This window comes from Antennarius striatus, chromosome 20 (assembly GCF_040054535.1).
Source record: "Antennarius striatus isolate MH-2024 chromosome 20, ASM4005453v1, whole genome shotgun sequence".
Classification (NCBI taxonomy): Eukaryota; Metazoa; Chordata; class Actinopteri; order Lophiiformes; family Antennariidae; genus Antennarius; species Antennarius striatus.
Genome location: NC_090795.1, coordinates 15,573,589 through 15,595,230, shown reverse-complemented (window position 1 = coordinate 15,595,230; position 21,642 = coordinate 15,573,589). Strand labels below are relative to the sequence as shown.

The following is a 21,642-nucleotide window of genomic DNA, read 5'->3' as shown; positions in this document are numbered from 1 at the left end:
GCCAACAACTATTTACCACAAAATAAACTAGAACACTTCAGTCCAACTATCAATTGAGAAGAAACACAGCATTTAAGAAAGCAAGAACTATAATTAAGACATTTGGACAAGGACGTTAGAAGTCAAGGAACCCCAAAGGCAGATAGTTTTGACATTGCACAGTTACAGAACAGATAGAAATGTTAGTTAACTCCTGATATGGGTATTGTTTAATATAGATAGATAGATAGATAGATAGATAGATAGATAGATAGATAGATAGATAGATAGATAGATAGATAGATAGATAGATAGATAGATAGATAGATAGATAGATAGATAGATAGATAGATAGATAGATAGATAGATAGATAGATAGATAGATAGATAGATACATATGATCATAACATTGTTGTCCAGAAATTATGAGATCAGCTTCTTGTTTTGATCATCTACCTGTATAACATTGAGTGTCAATGTGACCATGCTCTTGGTACTAAAGGTCACTAAATAACTTACGTTCACTAAAAGAACTGATGAAGGAGTGTGAAGACGTGCCTATTGGGACTGAATGGACAGTTTGAAACCACAATGTGGCACAGTGACTGTCAAATGCTCTGATCACTACAATTTTTAACACTTAATATTTGATATTTGTTCAAGTTTAGATTCTAGAAAATTAACTAAGTCTAGGAGGACAAACGAGTGCAGGCGTCTCATTTACCAGATGAGTGGATGATGGAGTCCCTCCTGCCCAGCAGGGGGCAGTAATGTCACAACATTAATATAACTCTCATAAAAAGAAGGAACCGGTAGGAAGCTCCCAGCACTCCAGTGAACTGAAGCGCAAAGGAGACATGGCGGCGTTCAGTAAATACCTGACCGTGAAGCACTCGTCCATAGCTGGGGGCGTTCTGCTGGTTCTGTACCTGCTGAAGCTTCGGAGACAGAGGCCCAGACGGGACGGGTGAGTAGCCGGGTGCAGGCAGAGCGGGCAGGAAACGAGCTGGTGCCGTTAGCCAGATGCTAGTTAGCACCTGCCAGCCCCACCGGGAAGGTGACGGTAACCGCTGGACGGTCCTGCCGTGTCCTGAGCAGCTTTTCTGGCTTTTGTGGCCTGATTGATGGAGCTGCTCAGACTCCTGTACCGGCAGTAGGTTGACTTCATGACTTTATGACTTGATGTTTGAACGACCACCTTTGACCTGCACTGATTTACCTCCACGTTCGTGTTCTATCTACTTCTCATGTCACAGTTTTCCTCTCATAGTTCATTATCTGCTCCCTGGCTGAGAGGGAACAGAACATTCTCTTTAATATATTGTTTATCTTATCAGCTGCCTTTAAATTCAGTATTAATACTCATAGACACCATTAAAAGGATAACTAAGATCCCAAATGAGGTCAATGCTGCAAGAAATTATTTCATAGGTCAGAACCTTAAAATGACGTGGCTGTCACTAAAGTATTTAAATCCAAGGTCACTGTCAACACCTGATCAAACTACAGTACAGGATTTAGAGGGAATATCTATTTAAATGTGTCAGGTCATCACCTTTAATGTTAAACAACAATAATCAAAGTAAATGCAGAATGGTCTAGGATTGTAAGACATTTGAGTAATATAATTTATATTAATATGTATATATAATATAGAAATAACTGGGCAAAATAAACAGCCCCGACCCCAAATTGTATTTGCATTTTACAGTGGTCCCTAACTGTAACGCTGCTTAGCTTTAGCAGGTTCACAGATTTTTTTAAGTGCAACTTTGCTTTTTATATTTTTACAGCACATTGTGTTCCTGCGCCCTGATTGGCTATAGACCATTGTCAATGAAACACCTCCGTGCTGTGTGTCTGTACAGTCCAGAATCCATTCAGTTTGCCAAATTTATATGGCCATTTATATTTTTATTTCTAACACAAATTCCAAGAATAGGCTTTGATTTTTGGTTTTATTCTATAATACTGGACTTAAGTTTCTTCTGAGGTTTGAACTTTGAGAGTATTTAAAGAGAGAATAGTGTGAACATGTTGATGTGTGTCTGAGTATAGTTTATGAAATGTGTAGTGAGGGGTTTTACAGCCTTAAAACATTGTAATCATTAAAGAATAAAGCTTACTACTGGGTCTCATGCAAGATCTTATTCAGTTATAAATACAGTCGTATGAAAAAGTTTGGGCACCCCTGATCGTTTTCAATACAGTAATACCTCTGTACTCGACCATAATCCGTTCTGAGGTGGTGGTTGAGCACCGATTTGTTCGAACACCGGAACCAATTTTCCCATAAGAAATAATGGAAAGTATTTTCATCCGTTCTTACCATTTAGAAAAATACCTAAAATATTATAAGAACGTGTATCTAAACAACAATGAAGACGTAAATGTGCACAAGCAGTACATGATAAAGATAAAGCATAATAAACCATTTTGTATAATTTACTTCCGTTTCGGAGAGTGGTTGATGGCACTAGCGTCATCATGGAAGGGGAATCCCTTCCATGATGACGCTAGGTAACGCACCTCCAGGGGTTTTCTCCCTTCTCTCTCTCTTCCGTGGAGGTGAATCTGGCTGGGCAGTAGCCTTCCTCTTTTCTTTAAGAAGAAACCTGTCCATTGTCATTTGCTTCTGCTTCAAGTTAGTGGAAATGGTTGACTTTGCCATTTCGTACTGCGACGCGAGGTCGGATACTCGTACACCACTTTCATATTTTGCTATAATTTCCGTACGTCTTTGCGTACGTAATTTTGCGTACGTGTTACTCTGCTGGCGGTCTGGGTCCGATACATTTTCTACTTGAATTTTTTGGTCGAGCACCGATTTGGTCGAGTATAGAGGCGGTCGAGTACAGAGGTATCACTATTTTCTTTTATAAATCATTGGTTGTTCGATCAGCAATTTCAGTTAAATACATCATATAGCAGTAATGTTGGAGAAGTGAAATGAAGTTTATAGGATTAACAAAGCGTGTGCAATAATTGCTTAAACAAAAGTAGGAAGGTGCATAAATTTTTTGAGTACTTTAGCACTAATTATTGGAACACAAAGTTTGTGTGATAAGCTCGTTGACCCTTGACCTCACATACACAGGTGAAGCCAATCATGTGAAAGGGTATTTCCAGTGGCTGGTTGCCAGTTGTTCTCCTTTTTCCAACTTCTCTGAAGAGTGGCAACATGGGAGCCTCAAAACAATTCTCAAATGACCTGAAAACAAAGATACAGAACGGTAGCTCAGAGGTGAAGAGGTGAAGAAGCGTGTACAGGCAGGATGGAACAGGTGGAGAAAAGTGTCAGGTGTGATGTGTGATAGAAGAGTTTCAGCTAAAATGAAAGGAAAGGTGTACAAAACTGGTGAGACCAGCGATGTTGTTTGGTCTAGAGACAGTGTCACTGACGGAAAGACATGAGACAGAGCTGGAGGTAGCAGAGATGAATATGCTGAGGTTCTCTCTGGGAGTGACCAGGAAGGATAGGATCAGGAATGAGTACATCAGAGGGACAGCACATGTTAGCGGTTTTGGAGATAAAGTCAGAGAGGCCAGACTGAGATGGTTTGGACATGTCCAGAGGAGAGATGGTCAATATATTGGTAGAAGGATGCTGAGTTTTGAACTGCCAGGCAGGAGGCCTAGACGAAGATCAAAGAGGAGGTTTATGGATGTAATAAGGGAGGACATGAAGGTAGTTGGTGTGAGAGAAGAGGATGCAAAGGACAGGGTTAGATGGAGGCAATTGATTCGATGTGGCGACCCCTGAAGGGAAAAGCCGAAAGGAAAAGAAGAAGATAGAAAGCTAGCTCAGAGATTTTTCCACTGTGAGGAACATATTGAGGAAACGGAAAATCACAGGCACGGTTGTAGTTAAAGCCCGGATTGGCAGGTCAAGAAAAATATCTGATAAGCAGAGGCGAAGGATGGTGAGAACGGTCAAACTCAACCCACAGACCAGCTCCAAAGACCTACTACATAATCTTGCTGTAGATGGTGTCAATGTGCATCATTCAACTGTTCAATGCACTTTGCGCAAGGAGATGCAGCATGGGAGAATAATGCAGCGGAAGCCTTTTCTACGCACATGCCACAGTCTGCTAAAGCACATTTGGACAAGCCAGCGTCATTTTCGAATAAGGTGCTCTGGACTGATGAATGTGAAATTGAGTTATTTGGGGTGGTATGCATGGTCAAAGAACAACACAGCATTCCAAGACAAACACTTGTTACCCACAGTAAAATTTGGTGGCGGTTCCATCAAGCTGTTGGGTTGTGTGTCCAGTGCAGGTACTGGCAATCTTGTTAAAGTTGAAAGGTCACATGGATTCCAGTCAGTATCAGCAGATTCTTGTGAACAATTTTTCAAGAATCAGTGACAAAGTTGAAGTTGCTCCAGGGCTGGATACTTCAACACAACAAAGACCCTAATCACTGCTCAAACGTTACTAAAGTGTTCATGCAGAGGAACAACTACAACGTTCTGGAATGGCCATCTTAGTCCCCAGACCTGAATATTATTGAAAATGTGTGGTATGATTTAAAACGGGTTGTCCATGCTTGGGAACCATCAAACCTGACTGGAGATGTTTTGTAAAGAACAATGGTCAAAAATATCTTCAACTAGAATCCAGACCCTCATTGGAAGCTATAGGAAGCGTTTAGAGGCTGTTATTTCTGCAAAAGGAGGATCTACTAAATATTGATGTAATTTTTCTACTTTTGTTTAAGTAATTATTGCACACTTTCTGTTAATCCTATTAACTTCATTTCACTTCTCAAAGACCATTTTTTGTCAGCTATATGATGCATTTAACTGAAATTGCTGATTTGAACAACCGATGATTTTTGAAGGAAAATCTTGAAAAGGATCAGGGGTGCCCAAAGTTCTTCATACCTCTGTAACTGGTGAGAAGTTACAGATGTTTAATCTGCTGGGAATTGTCAAGGCTGACAACTGGAGTCATTGTCTCGGTGGTTTAGATTATTTTCTTTGTTCTTTTTAAACTTAACACCGGAGGGGAAATAATTGTTATATATGTGTATATTATTTGCATAGTAAATATGTGTACAGGCATGACACACCCACACACACAGGGTGCGTCGAAAACATCTGCCTATAAGCATGCGGACAAGAGGTAGAGTGGCGGGCAGCTCTTTCACGCTGCCCCCCCATTCAGTTTTCATTAGCGTGCATCTTTCCGTCTTTGACGCAAAGACGCACGATTGTAATAAGCTGGGACAACACCAGCCACCAGCAGACCTGAAGAAGAAGGCTCTTGGATGAGAGTCAGAATGGCTTCAAGAAACTTTCTTGAAGTCCAGTGGATTGATTTAGACATCTTTGGATCACCATGACCTGGATAACTGTTAACCTCGACAAACATCAATGATCTCAAACATTTACATACAAGAAACAGGCAGAAAGAGAAGAGCTAAAGGCCAATCCATTTTCACAGCATCATATTTAGACTGGCTGTGTTAGTTTGACTAAAACGTGTGATGTTAGAAGGTGATTGGTAGAAAAAGAGATCCCTCGTTTATGGTTTGACTGTTCCCTTGTTTTCTTCTGAGCAGGTAGGTTGTAATGTTCACATAATGATGTCTAAATCACAGCTCAGGGCTAAGGCTAAACCAATTTGGTAACCGTTCAATGGATAATTGCCATTTACGGAACCAGTTCTAACATTTTATCATGTTTTTCCAGATGATGACTCAGAGATGATACATACAATAGTAAATCATTGCCCAGCCCAACTCAAAAATATTCTTAATTTTCCTGCTCATGTAAACTAACATCAAGTTATATTTTAATAATCAAATATCATGTTAATCTTAAAATTAAAATCTAATATTTGTACGAAGTTTATTTGTGTGGAAAGTATGATTCATCTTGTTTTCTTTCTTTGAGCAGAAAAGGTGGCTCAGAGACACTGGTGAACACTGAGGTATGTGTTTTGGGAAGTGTATCTTATAAAGAAACTCTAAATGGTTTAATGTTGTTTAATCACACCTTAACTTTGTCATTTGCTTTCACACAGAAAAATGTAAAGAAAGACCGGGCAGCAGTGGACAAGGTTTTCCTTCTCCGAATTCTTCGGATTATGCGGATCTTGGTTCCTCAGTTTTTCAGTATGGAGGTACAACATGACACAGATGCATAGAGCAAACGATGATGATGAGGCCAAAGTCAGTTTACTACATAAATTAACCAAACAACAATTAAAGGTTGACCCATCCTGAAGGTGGTTCCAGTGTTGAGGCTGCTGGGAACGCCTTTGCATCATTACAAAGGGCTAGCCCAATTAGCACTGATAACACACTGATAGCACTGCTGTTTTTTATTTGTTTATAATTTGTAAGTTTTACCTGGACAGATAATTGGAAATGTGGTCTTTTACTAGCACATTCCCTAAATAATACAGTATTCCTTTTAAAGGACTGGGGTAGATTCCATATACTGATGCCTGTGATCTCCCATCTCCTTGTTTTCTACCACTATTTGCTTTTTCTTTCAGTGCACAGGTCAGAGTGTCAAGGCGGGGCCTTCCTTTCTTGTACACATAGTGACCTTTTTGCCAGCAAACAAATATCTTGTTAGAGCGGAGTCAGTTTTTATCATTAAATCAACTTATCAGACCATTTACTCTTATACTATAGATATACAGGTGTGTACAAACTGCAGGTTTTGAGCCAGAAAGTTGAATGATTATCGTTTTGAGATAACCATTCAACTAACAACTTGCAGTTTTTCTGCACCTGTATATCTATAGTATATGAGTAAATGGTCTGATATGCCAAGTAAGTTAATGCTGTCCATAATATGTTGCGTTTAAGTCTAGAATGACCCATTGAAGCTCTATTTGTGATCTTGATTTTTTTTATAATACCTCAGTTACACATATTTCATATATTTTAAATTATCGGACATTGACAACAAGCACATTAACTTTGATGATGTATTTCAGTATTGACACTGCTTGGTGGATGAATGCTGTGAGCCTTGTGTTGCAGCGACTATGATATAAATATGCACTACTGTGTTGAAGATGCATAGGGTATTTTCATCCACATCACAGAAACACAGATTCTCCAGCTGAGGCCACAGCTCTGTGGCTTCCACTCACATCTGTCGATGTGAGGATTATGAAGGGCAGTGTGATGAAGCATGTTATGACCTGCAGTGTTTTATAGATTGTATGGGGCCACTGTATACTGTTCTCATATTATTTGTTGCTGCCTTCACCATAGACCGGGTGGCTCCTCTTCATTGCTGCCATGTTGGTTGCGAGGACCTATTGCGACGTATGGATGATCCAGAACGGCACCATGATTGAAAGGTGAGACTTTGAATTACCTCGTTCCACAATTATATTTTAGTGATTTTTTTGACACTTTGTTTATTAAAATACTCTGTGCTCTAGGTGGGTGTTGCTGTTGCTAACCTTGTGTCCGCAATCAATGACCTACTGTATGTCAGAAATCAAGTTTACAAAGTTCAGTGATGATGTTCTCTTCTTTCAAGACATTGTGTGGGTTTCCACACAATGTCTCTGACATGAAAGAAAGGAAATATTTTTAGGACATATGAATAAAAGGACAATTTCTGAACTCACTGGAATATCAAGCAGAACCTGACCTTTGTTTTTGCAATGTGTCAAAGCATATTTGTTCCACAGAAAAGTGAAATTATGTGTCAGTTACTGAATCTTGTACTCTGGAAATCTTTGCTCATCTTATGCATATTTTGGTTTGCAGTGCAATTATTGGTCGTTCGATGAAAGATTTCAAGATCTTCCTCTTCAACTTTATCAAATTCATGCCTGTTGTAAGTATGTTCATGCTGTACCTATGGCCACACTGTTCAGACCAGACATAAGAGACTTCCTGTCATCACACACATTTTGTTAGCATTGTTGCGTCGTTATGGACACAAGCCAAGCAGGTTTGTTAGAATACCATGCGTAATCTGCATCTTTATAATCTGTCCATGTGACATCAGACAGATCAGACTCGGATTTCAGACTTTCACGTAAAAATCTCAGATTACAAAGTCACACAAGAGGTCACTGTTCTCTTTGTTAATACTGTATATTGTTAATATTTTAGTAGAACAAGTGCTTTACCATATAGCGCGCCCTCTTTCTTTGCGGTTAATACGTTCCAGGACCCACACACAATTGAGGAATCCGAGATCGAGACCGCGATCTATTTATCTTATTATTTACGGTAATTTTAGACGTTTGTGAACCCTCCCCATACTGATATTAAACTACCTTTTATCTGTATTACCTTTTTCCACACTTTTATAAACTGTCAAAGCACTTCTGTGTCTCACGGAAGTCCGAGACTGACGGAACAGAGTGCACTTCCGGATGCCGTCAGCCAGTAGAATGCATGTACGGTATCACGTGACTGCCTACTAAAAATCTGCGATGAGGTGAAGCCGCAAGTGTTGATGCGCCAATGTGCAAGGGCGCACTGCAGCGGTATCCAAAAACTATTCCTGTTGAAAGCCCCATTTGAAAATAAGTGACTAACTTAATACCATTGAAATGGCCTGATACCACTGAACCCCCTGATAAGTGTTGTTGTTTCTCTTTCCATTCACCTCTGGTGTCAAAATCTAAATCTGCAATGGTTTACTTTTGTATCACTAAGATTTAACATCAACCAACAAATCATGTCTATGTAGAGAAAAAAGCAGCCCTGGGTTTGTGGCCCCTTTTCTGATACTTCTCCATTGCCATGTAGGGTGGGTTGTTGTTCTACCAAATGAAAAGGATGTTTAGTAACACTTGAATTAAGCTCATCTTTCGGCCATGATTCTTTTTGTTCAAACAATGTCCTGCTTACTGTCAGAAATAATCCAAACTGATCAGATATTTTTGGACAAGATTCACATAATTTGAGTTTGAGGATCAAAGAAGAGACAGAAAAGAAAATATTTTCAAACTATCATTTTTGAAGCGACTGTTCACTAATGATTTTAAAAAATGATACTCAAACACGAGGAGTTTGTTGGACTAGTTTCATTGGTAGATGAAGCCACACGGATGCTTTTGTGACTATTTGTGCAACTACAGTGCAACAGTGTGGCTGAAAATACTGTATGGTAATCAATGGTTTGTATTAAGTTATGGATGTATCACTCAAAATACTGTAATTAGTACTTTCAGGAGTGTGAAACTTTGTCACTTGTTGTGTTGACAGATATGTTCTGTGTGGCTTGGTCTTTCCAGATCGCACTGGTGAACAACTTCCTGAAGCTGGGTCTGAACGAACTGAAGCTAAGGTTCCGTGAGAGGCTCACCAAGAACCTGTATGACCAGTACCTGCGGTACGTAGTGCAGTAGGACTAACAGGTTCAGTGTCACTAGAGATTGTTGTCAAACTGAATTACCCAACTCTCTATTGCTCAAGCTCCTCATAAGCAGCTGTTTTCTGATTGGTTGACTAAATGAGCAGTTTTCATAAAAGACGCGGAAGTCTGACAAATCCCTTGTGAATGACAATTTAATCTACTTCCTGCCTTGGTAATAAACTATGGAATTAATCGACCTAGGTTCACCTTTCAATAGGGCCAACAGTGATCAACATGAAACATAATGCACAGGATAGCAGATATGAAAAATAATAGCTGGTGGAAAATTATTTCTTTGTAAATTCCTTTACTTACCACCCATTGAAAACTTTTGGATCTTTCATGAACACTTTGATGGTCCAATTAACAAATGGGAATGAGCCGTCATTTCATGAAACCTGGCCTTGATGTGTTTTACCTGCTTAGAACATATGACATGCACCTGGTTTCTGTGTCGTTCTCTCTGTTTACTGGTGAGTTTCCTGTCTTTTCTGGGTCGTACCCCTGTTCTCACTGCAGAGGCTTCACCTATTACAAAATGGGAAACCTGGACAACCGGATAGCCAATGCAGACCAGCTATTGACACAGGATGTTGAAAAGTTCTGCAACAGTGTGGTGGACCTTTATTCCAACCTCAGCAAGGTAACATTCTAGCTGACTGTTAGCTCAGTGATGTTAGTAAAGTTTAGAGTTAGTAGCTGTCATTCTTCTTAATGGGAAACACACCCTCTTCTTTCACACACAGTGTCACACTGCAGGTCCACACAGTATTAACAGGTCAAAGGACTTTTTTGAAAAATAGGTTAACAATAATGAAGTCCTGGTGTCTCATGTTTCTATAGTAACAGGAAAGTAAGCACCATGAGTACAGTGCAGAGCGTGACGGCTAGCATACCCCAGTAATACTGAATATATCAATACATTGATCACAGGTGTGAATGTCCTCTGATTACAGGGAATATGTTTCCTTACTGTCACATAACTGCTAGAGCAAGTTGCTAGTTTCATTACCAGCTATGTTTTAGTACAGTATGCCCTGTCTCCCTATCTTGGAAATTTTACCAGCCAGTATCATTTGCACCAGTTTTTTGTAATCTCACCATGGTGTGTATGTTGTTTGTGTTCACTGTGTCTATCTCCCCACCTATATATTTGAATAAGGTCACTTGAATAGTTCTCACTGTCACCAACTCCACCCACTACCCTGTCAGTCAAGCGCCCAACCAATCACAGCGCTGAACCAATCATGGCGCATCTGCCAGAAGGAATCACTTGAACAATATGGCGTAAGGGACCAGCTAGGAGAAGAAATAACTAAACATGGACTTCCCTGTTAACATAATTTTAGTGTCATAACTGTTCCAAAAATGCTCATGTTTTTAGCAGAAAGTCCGAACAGCAGGAATGAGACAAAAAACGGCAACGAATTCTGAGTAAAACTCGACTGAAAGAGAGGAAAGGATTGTGCTACAATGGGACAATCAATGTATTATCCAAAATGCTCCTCGAGAATCTGACAAAGATGGTCTTTAAGTAACTACATACAGTACTGTTAAAATTTCTTTTCCACTTGCTCTTTTGACAGGTGCCTTTTCCTTTAACGTTAGCTCCTTTCCCAGTCTCATGATTAGTTAGCTTTCTTTCTCTAGTTAGCCTGCTAAAATTCATCTCTGGCTTCGCGATGCCTGACCAGCACAATCCATGATTTGCCAACAGTCCTTACGTCACCACATTGATTTGTCACTACGTTGGGTGCGCTTGGTTTATAATACCAATGCATTTGTTTTCATATGTTTGGTGTATAGTCTAATATTATTGTTTTATCGTGGAATTTCCACGGGTTTCTGCTAGTGTTATTATTGTTATTACAATTTCTTCTTATTATTATTATTATCTCTACATTGCTGACAAGCCCTTTACCCAAATTGAGGATTACATGTTGTTGGGGACACGTCAAAACGAGGTGACACTCCAAGCATTATCGTCAAGTCCCCTTTTTTCTCCTGATGAAAGGTGAGGTCATCATTATTGGGACTACAGAATGGAATGTGGTCTGGTTGTTGGAGAGGTGTAAGTTGACCCTTGAGGTGCTTCGTGGTTGCCCTTAACTCCTTCTCTCCCTTAAGTCATTTGCTGCCAGTGCTTTGTAGCAATTGATCTTCGTTGCTGGATGTTTATCGGTGTTTTCTTGGTTTTTGACCAATCACAAGATGCTCATAGCAACACCGTGGTCTTTCGCAAACGAGCTCTAATATGTAAACTTTGTTGCATCGCAACCTCTCTTGCTGATTCCTCTGATTCACCATCCTCTGTTCCATGACTGGATTAGTCATCATGACGCTAAACTCCATAATTAGGAACCTGATTTTCAGTGAAAAAGCTCCATCAGACTGTCCTCCAGCCCACCCCGTTGAAAAATGTGATTGACATAGATCTATAGGTGTGTGTGTGTGTGTGTGTGTGTGTGTGTGTGTGTGTGTTTTTCAGGCAATAAGTGAAAAAAAGAATCTCCCCACTGAAGGATCAATAAAGTTCTCATTTAAGCGTTGTGCTCTAGATTCAAGAAGTTGCTGAAAAAGTTCCTGTGACATTTAGGGTCCACATTGACATGATATCTCCATGCAGTTGCTACAGATTTGTGTGCTTCACATTCATGAAAGTCTCTTGTTCCTTCACCTCCCAAAGTTTCTGTATTCGATGGAGATCTGGTGATAGTGGGGGCTATCAGATTGCAGTGAACTCATTGTCATGTTCAGTAAACCAGCTTGAGATAATTAAAGCTTTGTCACATGGCATCCAGCTGGAGGATGGAGTGGAATGGAGTGGACAGGAAAATCCCCAACAACACACTGCCAGACTAAACATTGTGTACAAGGCAGGATGCATCCATGCGCTCTAACAGCTCACAGTGGTGCAAGTAGTCGCAGCAGCTTAGTGCTGCATTTTTGGTGCTTTGTGGCTATTTGTGTGTGAGTTGATTCCTTTATTGTCTACGTTGCGTTGGGTGGGCATAGAGGCAGTTAGATAGATAGATAGATAGATAGATATACTTTATTAATCCCGGAGGAAATTGCATATATCCACTGCTCAGGCATTACGTAACAAATAATACTGGATAAACACCAGGAGAAAAAGGAAACACTGACATCACAGGACATACCACAAGACATACATTACACTAACAGACAGGCACATGCAGCACTAACAGGACTTATTTACTAAACTGTAACTAAAATATAAACAGTATAAAATTTAAAAATATTACAGTATTAAAATATAAACAGTATAAAATAGAAATCTAAACAGTATAAAATTGAATTAAAATATAAAACAGTATAAAAAATAAATAAATAAATTTTATATATATATATATATATACAACAGTATAAAATTTAAATTAAATTAAATCCATTTTCAACCCCGTGCTGACCTCGCCACCTCCCCCCCGTTCCTCCTGAGAGAGTCATTGTACCCCCTGATGGCACGGGGCACGAAGGAGGACCTCAGCCTCTCTGTGGAGGCGCTGTGTGACAGCAGTCTGCCGCTGAAGGTGCTTCTCTGCTGGGAGAAGGTGGTGTGTAGGGGGTGCCTGGTGTTGTTCATGATGGCCTTAATTTTAGACATGGTCCTGCTCTCCAGAAGCATATCCACAGAGTCCAGGCTCAGCCCGACCACTGAGCCCGCTCTGCGGATGAGTCTGTTCAGACGGTCCATATCTCTTTTCCTGGCCCCCCCACCCCAACACACAATGGCGTATGACAGCACACTGGAGACTACGGACTGATAGAACATGAAAAGGAGCTTAGGACAGATGTTGAAGGAGGCCAGCCTCCTTAGGAAGTACATCCTGCTCTGCCCCTTCTTGTACACACAGTTGGAGTTGAGCGACCAGTCCAGTCTGCTGTCTAGCTGCAGTCCCAGGTACTTATAGCTTTCTACCACCTCCACCTCACTGCCTTTGATGATCACCGGCTGTGGAGAGGGAGGTGCCCGCCGGAAATCCAGAACCATCTCCTTTGTCTTGGAGACGTTGAGCTGGAGCTGGTTCTGTTGGCACCACTCCACGAAGTCAGCCACCAATGCCCTGTACCCCCCCTCATCACCCTCCCGGATACATGCCACTATCGCGGTGTCATCGGAGTACTTCTGTATGTGGCATGTATCCGAGTTGTGCTTGAAGTCTGATGTGTAGAGGGTGAAGAGAATGGGGGATAGAACGGTCCCCTGTGGCGCCCCCGTGCTGCTGGTCACCATAGAAGACAAACAGTCCCCCATACGGACGTACTGGGGTCTGTCCGTTAGGTAGTCCGTAATCCAGCTCACGAGGTAGGGGTCCACAGCCATGGAGGTCAGTTTATCCTGCAGGAGCTGGGGCTGGATGGTGTTGAAGGCACTCGAAAAGTCGAAGAAGAGCACTCTGACGGCACAGCCCCCGGCGTCCAGGTAGGAGAGTGTGCGGTGGAGGAGGTACATGACAGCATCGTCAACCCCAACCTTGGCCTGATAGGCAAACTGGAGAGGGTCCATAGCACCCTGCACCTGTGGACGCATGAGCTCCAGGACCAGTCGCTCTAGGGTCTTCATTACGTGGGAGGTAAGAGCGACCGGTCGGTGGTCGTTGAGCTCGGTAGGGCGTCCTTTCTTGGGTACAGGGACAATGCAGGAGGTCTTCCACAGTGACGGGACCCTCCCCAGCCGCAGACTGAGGTTGAACAATTGTTGCAGGGGGTCCCCTAGTTCCGAAGCACAGGCTCGGAGGAGTCTTGGGGAGACCTTATCTGGTCCAGCCGCCTTGTAGGGACGGAGCCTCCTCAGCGTTGTCGTCACCAGGTCTGCAGTAATGATGGTCTCGGTCGTGGTGGGAGCAGGAGGTTGTGGCGAGGTTGGAAGTCCAGTGGTTGAGGTGGGGCCGTTGAGCTTCGCAGTTCTTGGAGTGGGCTCGGGAGAAGTGGCAGGGGTGGAAGGAGAGGAAGCACAGGAGGAGGGAGCATCAGTGGAGCGGTCTGTAGGGCCAGGAGAGGCCTGTAGGCCAGGAGAGGTCTGTAGGCCAGGAGAGGCCTGGGACGAGGAGCCGGGAGTGGTGGGGGAGCTGAACCGATTGAAAAAGCTGTTAAGTTCATTCGCTCGTTCAATATTCCCCTCCACAGTGCTGCGCCCTTTCCCGTGTCCGGTGATGGTTCTCATCCCATTCCAGACCTCCCGCACTTGGTTGCGCCCCAGCTGCTTCTCCAGCTTCCTCCTGTACGCCTCTTTGGCCTCCCTCAGGCAGAGTCTCACTTCCTTCTGGGCCTTCCTCATCTCCTCCTCATTCTTGCTCCTGAACGCCCGCTTCTTCCTGTTCAGGACAGCCTTGACTTCCTTGGTTACCCATGGTTTGTTGTTGGGGTAACACCTGATTGTCCTGACAGGGGCAACAGTGTCCACACAGAAGTTCATGTAGTCTGTAAAACACTGAGCTGCCCCCTCAATGTCCTCCCCATGTGAGCCCACAATAACGTCCCAGTCGGTGGTCTGGAAGCAGTTCCTCAGCATCTCCTCTACTTCCGGGGACCACCTCCTGACCTGTCGTGTTGTTGCTGGCAGCCGTTTCACCAGCGGGATGTAGGTGGGCTGTAGGTACACTAGGTTATGGTCTGATTTACCTAGTGGAGGGAGGGGGGTGGCGGTGTATGCCTCCTTAGCATTAGCGTAGAACAGATCGATGGTTCTGTTCTTCCGTGTGGGACAGTCTACACACTGGACCATTGTGGGGAGAGATGAGTCCAGGGTGACGTGATTAAAGTCACCGGTGATAATGACGAGCGCCTCCGGGTGCCGGGTCCGAAGAGCAGAGGTGGTCCCACAGATGGTCTCTCGTGCCGTCTCAGGGTCCGCCCGTGGAGGGACGTAGACGGCGAGGACGATGACGTGTGAGAATTCACGCGCCAGGTAGTAGGGTCTGATGCTAACAGCTGTTAGCTCCAGGTCGCGGTTACACAGTGTTGATTTCACCATCACATGTCCCGGATGGCACCATCTATCGTTGGTGTAGATGATTAATCCACCTCCTTTCTTCTTACCGGCGGTGTTCGTGTCCCGGTCCGCTCGTACGGAGGAGAAGCCGGTTAGTCGGACGTTAGCGTCCGGCACGTCGCCAGTTAGCCACGTCTCAGAGAACACCAACAAGCTGGTCTCCCGGTAGCGATGTTCAGTCCTGCACAGCGCCGTCAGTTTGTCCAACTTGTTGGGTAGAGAGTTCACGTTCCCCATGATGACGGAGGGGACGGAGGGCTTGACTCTCCTCCGGTTAGCGGCTCTAGCCGTTAGTCTAGTCCTTTCAACTCGACCCGCTCGGCATCCGCGATATCTCCGTCGGAGCTCAGCGGGGATGAGATCGCGTGTTGCTGGGTCTCCTTTGACCCTCATGGACATCAACTCCTCCCTGGAGTACACTAGCATATCACTATACATTATCTAAATTTACGCTAGAAAAATACACGCAGAAACATAGAAAAAAACGCAAAATTATGTAAACAAACTCGCTCTGAGCAGAGGAAACTGCAGCCTGCTCGCGCATGCGCAGAAGTAGTCGTAATCTTGGCAGAATTTGGCAGAATGTTGGCAGAATGTCCTACGGACTGATGTTTGCAGGAAGTGGAATGCCTTAGCAGAGAGAAGAAATAGATGTGAGACTGCAGAGCCAGTGAGGCTGCAGGGCTCTGAAGGCAGCCACACAAACATCTGCTTCCCAACTTGTTCCTTACCAATGCCAAACAAATGGATGAGCTGAGGCCACGGGTTGCAACTAACCACACTGTGAAGGAAACTTCTGTTGATTACTGAAACCTGGTTTCATTGGTTTTTACATCAACAACTGGTGCACTAACGCGCTGTTCTGAAACAGGTCTCCTGGACTTTGAGTAGGTGACTGTTAAAGCAGACCCATCTACTGTATGTCCTCAGAGCTCACTGAAGTCACGTTCTTGCAGATCCCATTGTTAACTTGGTCTATCTCCTCCCAGCATTAGCAGTCAGTAGTGCATGCTCTCTGATGGGGGGGGGGGGGGGTGGTATGTCACAGCAGGGAGCTTCCTGTATATTTAAAAGCAGTGTTCTGGACTTCCACTAAATTCTACCAGAATTTCAATCTGGGCCACAGGGCAAGAATACTTCCACACTTAGCCCAGCCCAGTTTTTTATTTATTTATTTATTTTTAATGTTTGGATTCCTTATGATGCTTCCTGATAGCATCTTCTTTGTTTCTGTGGCTGGAGAGTCCAGTGATGTTTTATTTGTAGCCTTTTTTTGCACAATAACATTTTTCTCAGTTTTTTCGGTTGCTTTTTACATTCTTAAGCTTCTCTTTCAAAATTTGTATTTCTCATGAATGCCTTTTACTTGTTTTACTGTGTGTCTGGACCTTTTCTGTGCTTGTCTTCAGTACTTTCTCGTATTCCTCTATGCCTTGTCTCCCACCTTACCTATCTGTAATACTTTTTTTGTCTTGAACTCTCCTCTTCCATCTTTGTCACTCCTCTGCTTGCATGGCATATTTCTTCTCTGGGCCATCTATGGATTTTTAATTTTTCTGTTCTCTATTTTTCTTTGCTCCTCAGCACACAAGTTTTCTCTAGACATGGGTTCCTTTAATACAAAAGTTATGAAAAATGTATTTGATTATTGGAGTGTAATCAGATATCCATTTTCTTAACTTGATTGATTGACTGATATACACACTACACATTTAAGATTTTATATCTACAACCAAATGTTGAAAACACTGCACAATGACTTGCGCGGAATTAGTGGGAGATAAGATGCATCCATTACATTAATGTGCAGATAAAGCCCTAAAATATCATTCTATTCACTATGTTCAAAAAATATCACAATATTAGCATATTAAGCCTTCATTGGTGGATTTCATAACTCCGTCAGATATAAAACCTGACTGAGTCGACTCCGACGGAGTTGACAAAATGGCATGTTTTTTCATTGTCCAGTAAAAAAACGCTGCAATTAGCTTGGTAGTTTTTTACATACCAGACCATGTGTGGCATTGATGTATTCACCACAGCCAGGAGAATGAAAAGGGTACTCAGGGATGTAGCTGACCATGCTATTGCCTGATTTAATGAGGTTTATGAAAAAAATCTGAAGTTGACAGAAAAGGAGGACACAACTTTGAAAGTCAAATTTGTATGGAAAATATTTTTTATAACCCTTATATTTCTCTTGCTGAGGTGTCACGACTTTCAAGAATCAGTGATCTAACACCATATTCGAACACAAGGTTGCTGATAAGTGCACCTGGTAACAGAGCACCCTGGGTCAGAGGTCAATGATTGGTCTTGTGATTGTATCATCTGATCGTCGACTGTGTGTTTTGTACACTCAGGTGAAGAGAAGGGCAGAGCTGTCAACTGATCACCACCTGGTGGTGATGAGTCGGGTCCGTTGGCAGGGAAAACCTTTGGATAGACCTGGTATGCCCAAATGAAAAGTGTGGGTCAACTGGGAACGTCCAGAGGAGGACTCTGTCCACAAGGCCTTCACGTCACATCTCCTAATTAGCTTCTCTTGCATCCTTATGGAGACTGGGGACATCGAACCTGAAAGGTCGATTTTCAAATCTTACATTGCTGACGCTGCAGTTTAGAACTGTGGTCTCAAGGTCTTGGGTGCCTCAAAATGCGATAACCCTCGAACATCAGGGTCAGGGAAGCCTTTTGAGTGGAAAAAGGCCTTCAGGAGCATTTTGTCCATGGGGACTCCTGAGGCAGTTGCAGTGGACCGACAGGCCAGAAAGGCTGCAACATCAGCTGTGATGGAGGCCAAACAGAGGGTGTGGAAGGAGTTCGGAGAGGCAATGGAGATGGACTTTTGGACGGCACCAAAGTTGTTCTGGAAGACTGTCCTACACCTCAGGACGGGGGAAATGGGGGACCGGCCAAGCTGTATACAGCAAGCATGGAACACTGTTGACCTCGACTAAGGAGTTTGTCGGTCGGTGAAAGGAACTCCTAAATCCAACTACCCCAACTGATATCTGTATCAACACTGCTGAATGGCGAGCATTCGGGAGTGGGAATAAGAAGGAGATGAGGAAGGCCCAGTAGGCTAAAGAGACCTACAGAAGGAAACTGGAGAACCAGGTGCATGAGGTCTGGGGGTGGCATGAGGGCCATCACCAGCTACGGCAAGCGGCGCAGTACAGTGCAGGGGAACGTGGTGGGAGCTGATGAATTCAACAGCTTTTATAATTGGTTCAGCTCCCCCACCACTCCATACTCCTATTCCCACAGGTCCTCCAGCCCTGCAGACCCTCATCTACATTCTTCCTCCTGCCCTTTTCCGTCCACCTCTCTTGCCTCCCACTCTCGCTCTCCGTCCACCTCACTTACTTCTCCCGGGCCAAATCCAGACCCTTCCCCCACATCAGTTGACAGACCCATCGAGCCAACGGACCAACATGCCACCCTTCCCCACATGGTCATCACTGCAGACCAGGAAATGCCTCACACAGCTCAATGACTACCGAGCAGTCGCTCTTACCTTGTACGTGATGAAGACCTTAGAGAGACTGTTCCTGGAGCAGGTGCAGGGTGCGATGGACCCTCTCCAGTTTGCCTACCGGCCTCAGGTCGGGTTTGATGACAACGTCCCATACCTCCTCCGACTGCTCGAGTGTCTTTTTTAACACTATCCAGCCCTGGCTCCTGCAGGGGAAACTGTCATCCATGGTTGTGGACCCTTAAATCTTGAGCTGGATCACGGATTATCTAACAGACAGACCCCAGAATGTCCAAATGGGGGACTGTTTGTCATCGGTGACCAGCAGCACAGGGGCTCCACAGGGAGCCGTGCTCTCCCCCTTTCTCTTCACCCTGTACACGACGGACTTCCAGCAAAACTAGGACACATGCCACTTGCAGAAGTTCTCGGAGGACACCGTGATTGTGGCATGCATCAGGGAGGGTAACGAGGGGGAATACAGGAGGGTGGTGATGGACTAGATGGGCTCATCCAGAGGGCTGGTTCTGTGATCGGCCCGGATTTGGACTCTGATGAGTCTGTTCCAGAGAGGACGACTATGTCCAAGCTTAGATTGATCCTGGGGAACACCACCCACCCCCTGCATACCACCTTTGCCCAGCAGATCAGCTCCTACAGCGTCAGACTGCTGTCACCGAGTTCCTCCACAGAGAGACTGAGGAGCTCATTTGTGCCCCATGCGATCAGGGGCCATGACCATTCTCTCAGAAGGAGGGGGGTTGAAGTTGCATGTCATTGAGGTCAGCTCAATAGACAGGTAGAGTGGATAGACAGGGATACATTGTGGGGATATTTTGTAGCGTTCCATGGGGTTTTCTGTCATCTTAAGTCCGTTGTGACTGCTGAGTATGTACCGTATTGGCCCGAATATAAGACGACCCTGATTATAAGATGACCCCCTCTTTTTCAAGACTCAAGTTTGAAAGACTTTTTGAACACCAAATTTAATTTTTAAACAGTACTTTTAAATAATTACAGTACATCTCTGTACATTACACTGTGACACCATATTTCACAGCTGCTTTGCAATTGTTTGAAGACTCTGCCTCATTTATCACCACCATCTTGAAGTTTGCATCATAAGTACTCAGCTTCCGGTTAACCTGGCCGATCTTCGACCCACTTTACTCGATTGTCGCTACGTTTCTCCATTTTCTCTTTATCTCTTATTTTCTTTTGTTTTCTTTCTTACTGCTATTTTTTATTTTTCTTCTTGGTGCTCCCGCTATTTTTATTTTTCTTCCTCGTGACAGGGGTTCTCTTTTACCTGGGGAGTTAAGTTCAAAATTTGCTTTAAAGATATCTGGCGCCATCTAGCGGTGTGAATGGGTATAATGTCTAGACCCCGAATGTAAGACAACCCCCACTTTTGGTCCTCAGTCCATACTTCTGTTCATCCGCTTTTTTATGCTTTTACGCTTGTGATTGTGGATGTAATGTCTTTTTGTCAGAGCAGCTAGATAGGGTCACTATCCCAAAGGGATAGCACCCTCAGAGAAATTAGAGATAGTTGGAAGAACATTCACCATCAAGGGTTAGAATTAAACCATGACAGGGTCAAATCCAGACTGAGTTTTTTTGTTCTTTTTAAATTTTCTATTAAATATACAATGTATTTAACATTTATATTTAATCTTGTGCTGACAGAATTGTACTACATTTTTTTGCAAACAAGATGATGACAAACATGAACAATGCCAACTTTATTAATCCCATGTGGGGAGTTTTTTTTCATAGTCATGTTTTTGATGCCAAATTCTGACCTGCCATCTGAATATGATAGCAGAAACCAACTCATCAGACCAGGCAACATTTTTGCATTCTTGTCCCATCATGGTCAGCCTGTCTGAAGTGCAGCCACAGTTCACCTTCCTATTCTTAGCTCAACAGCTTCAAGGTTCAACATGATGTTCATGTGGTGGGGGTTTCGTTTTTCTTAAAGACAGGAGACAGTGTAAAATACAAGATATTTGTCAATTCAAATCATGTATAGGTTGAGTAGCAGTACAACAATATCATCAATAGGTTGAGTATGAGTCCAATAACATCATCGATGATATTGACAGACAGACAGTTTCAACAAACAGACAAGTTCAACGAATACTTATCTAAGCATGATGAGAGCTCTGGGGACGATGAAATAGTCCTCCGGTGTGTTGTTGAAGAGTACTCTAGGTACAGGAAAAACTTCAAGTACAAACTAAAACATGGATCACATTTCTTTTTATACTCTAAAGACGTAACTATAGGAGGTGTGAATCAGTTGTTTAACTTTGTTCCCTCTGCTCTCCACTAATCTTTCCCCCAGTTTCAGTAGGTACATCATGACCTCAAGAAGTTAGCTGAGACATCTAGTTGACAGTTTCACATGGCTGATGACATAACCTAATCAGTCACGGAGACATTTAGTGCAGAAAAAATTATTAACAGATACTGACATTTATGCAAACACTTCTAAAGACAGATTAGATTCTTGCAGAATCTTTCATGACCTCGAGACTTCCTGGGGCCGTTTCTCCCAAGTGCTGAAAGATTTGACACACTCTAGATTTTTGGGTCAGGAAATGATATTATTTTATTATATTATTATATTATTTTATTGTATTATTTTATTGTATTAAAAACTTTCCACCACATTCATTCAGAGATATTCTCCATTATATCTGAGTCATAATGATTGGTTACTTCAGTCACCAGTCTGGTCCTCTGTATCACCGAGGAATTTACTGGATATTTTCTTTTTTATAAATTAATGGTCTGTATACCCTG

At 43.1% G+C, this 21,642-nt stretch overlaps 1 protein-coding gene across 1 annotated transcript in view; it reads left to right on the top strand.

Annotated features, from left to right (window-relative positions):
- The first annotated feature begins 807 nt into the window (after positions 1-807).
- Positions 808-21,642, top strand: part of abcd3a (ATP-binding cassette, sub-family D (ALD), member 3a) — a 38,323-nt gene continuing 17,488 nt past the window's right edge. Inside the window, exons 1-7 of the mRNA XM_068304394.1 lie at positions 808-946; positions 5,888-5,921; positions 6,015-6,113; positions 7,225-7,313; positions 7,732-7,801; positions 9,216-9,313; positions 9,857-9,980. Coding sequence (XP_068160495.1) covers positions 837-946; positions 5,888-5,921; positions 6,015-6,113; positions 7,225-7,313; positions 7,732-7,801; positions 9,216-9,313; positions 9,857-9,980 — 624 coding nt within the window. The 5' untranslated portion in view covers positions 808-836. The remainder of the gene's footprint in view (positions 947-5,887; positions 5,922-6,014; positions 6,114-7,224; positions 7,314-7,731; positions 7,802-9,215; positions 9,314-9,856; positions 9,981-21,642) is intronic.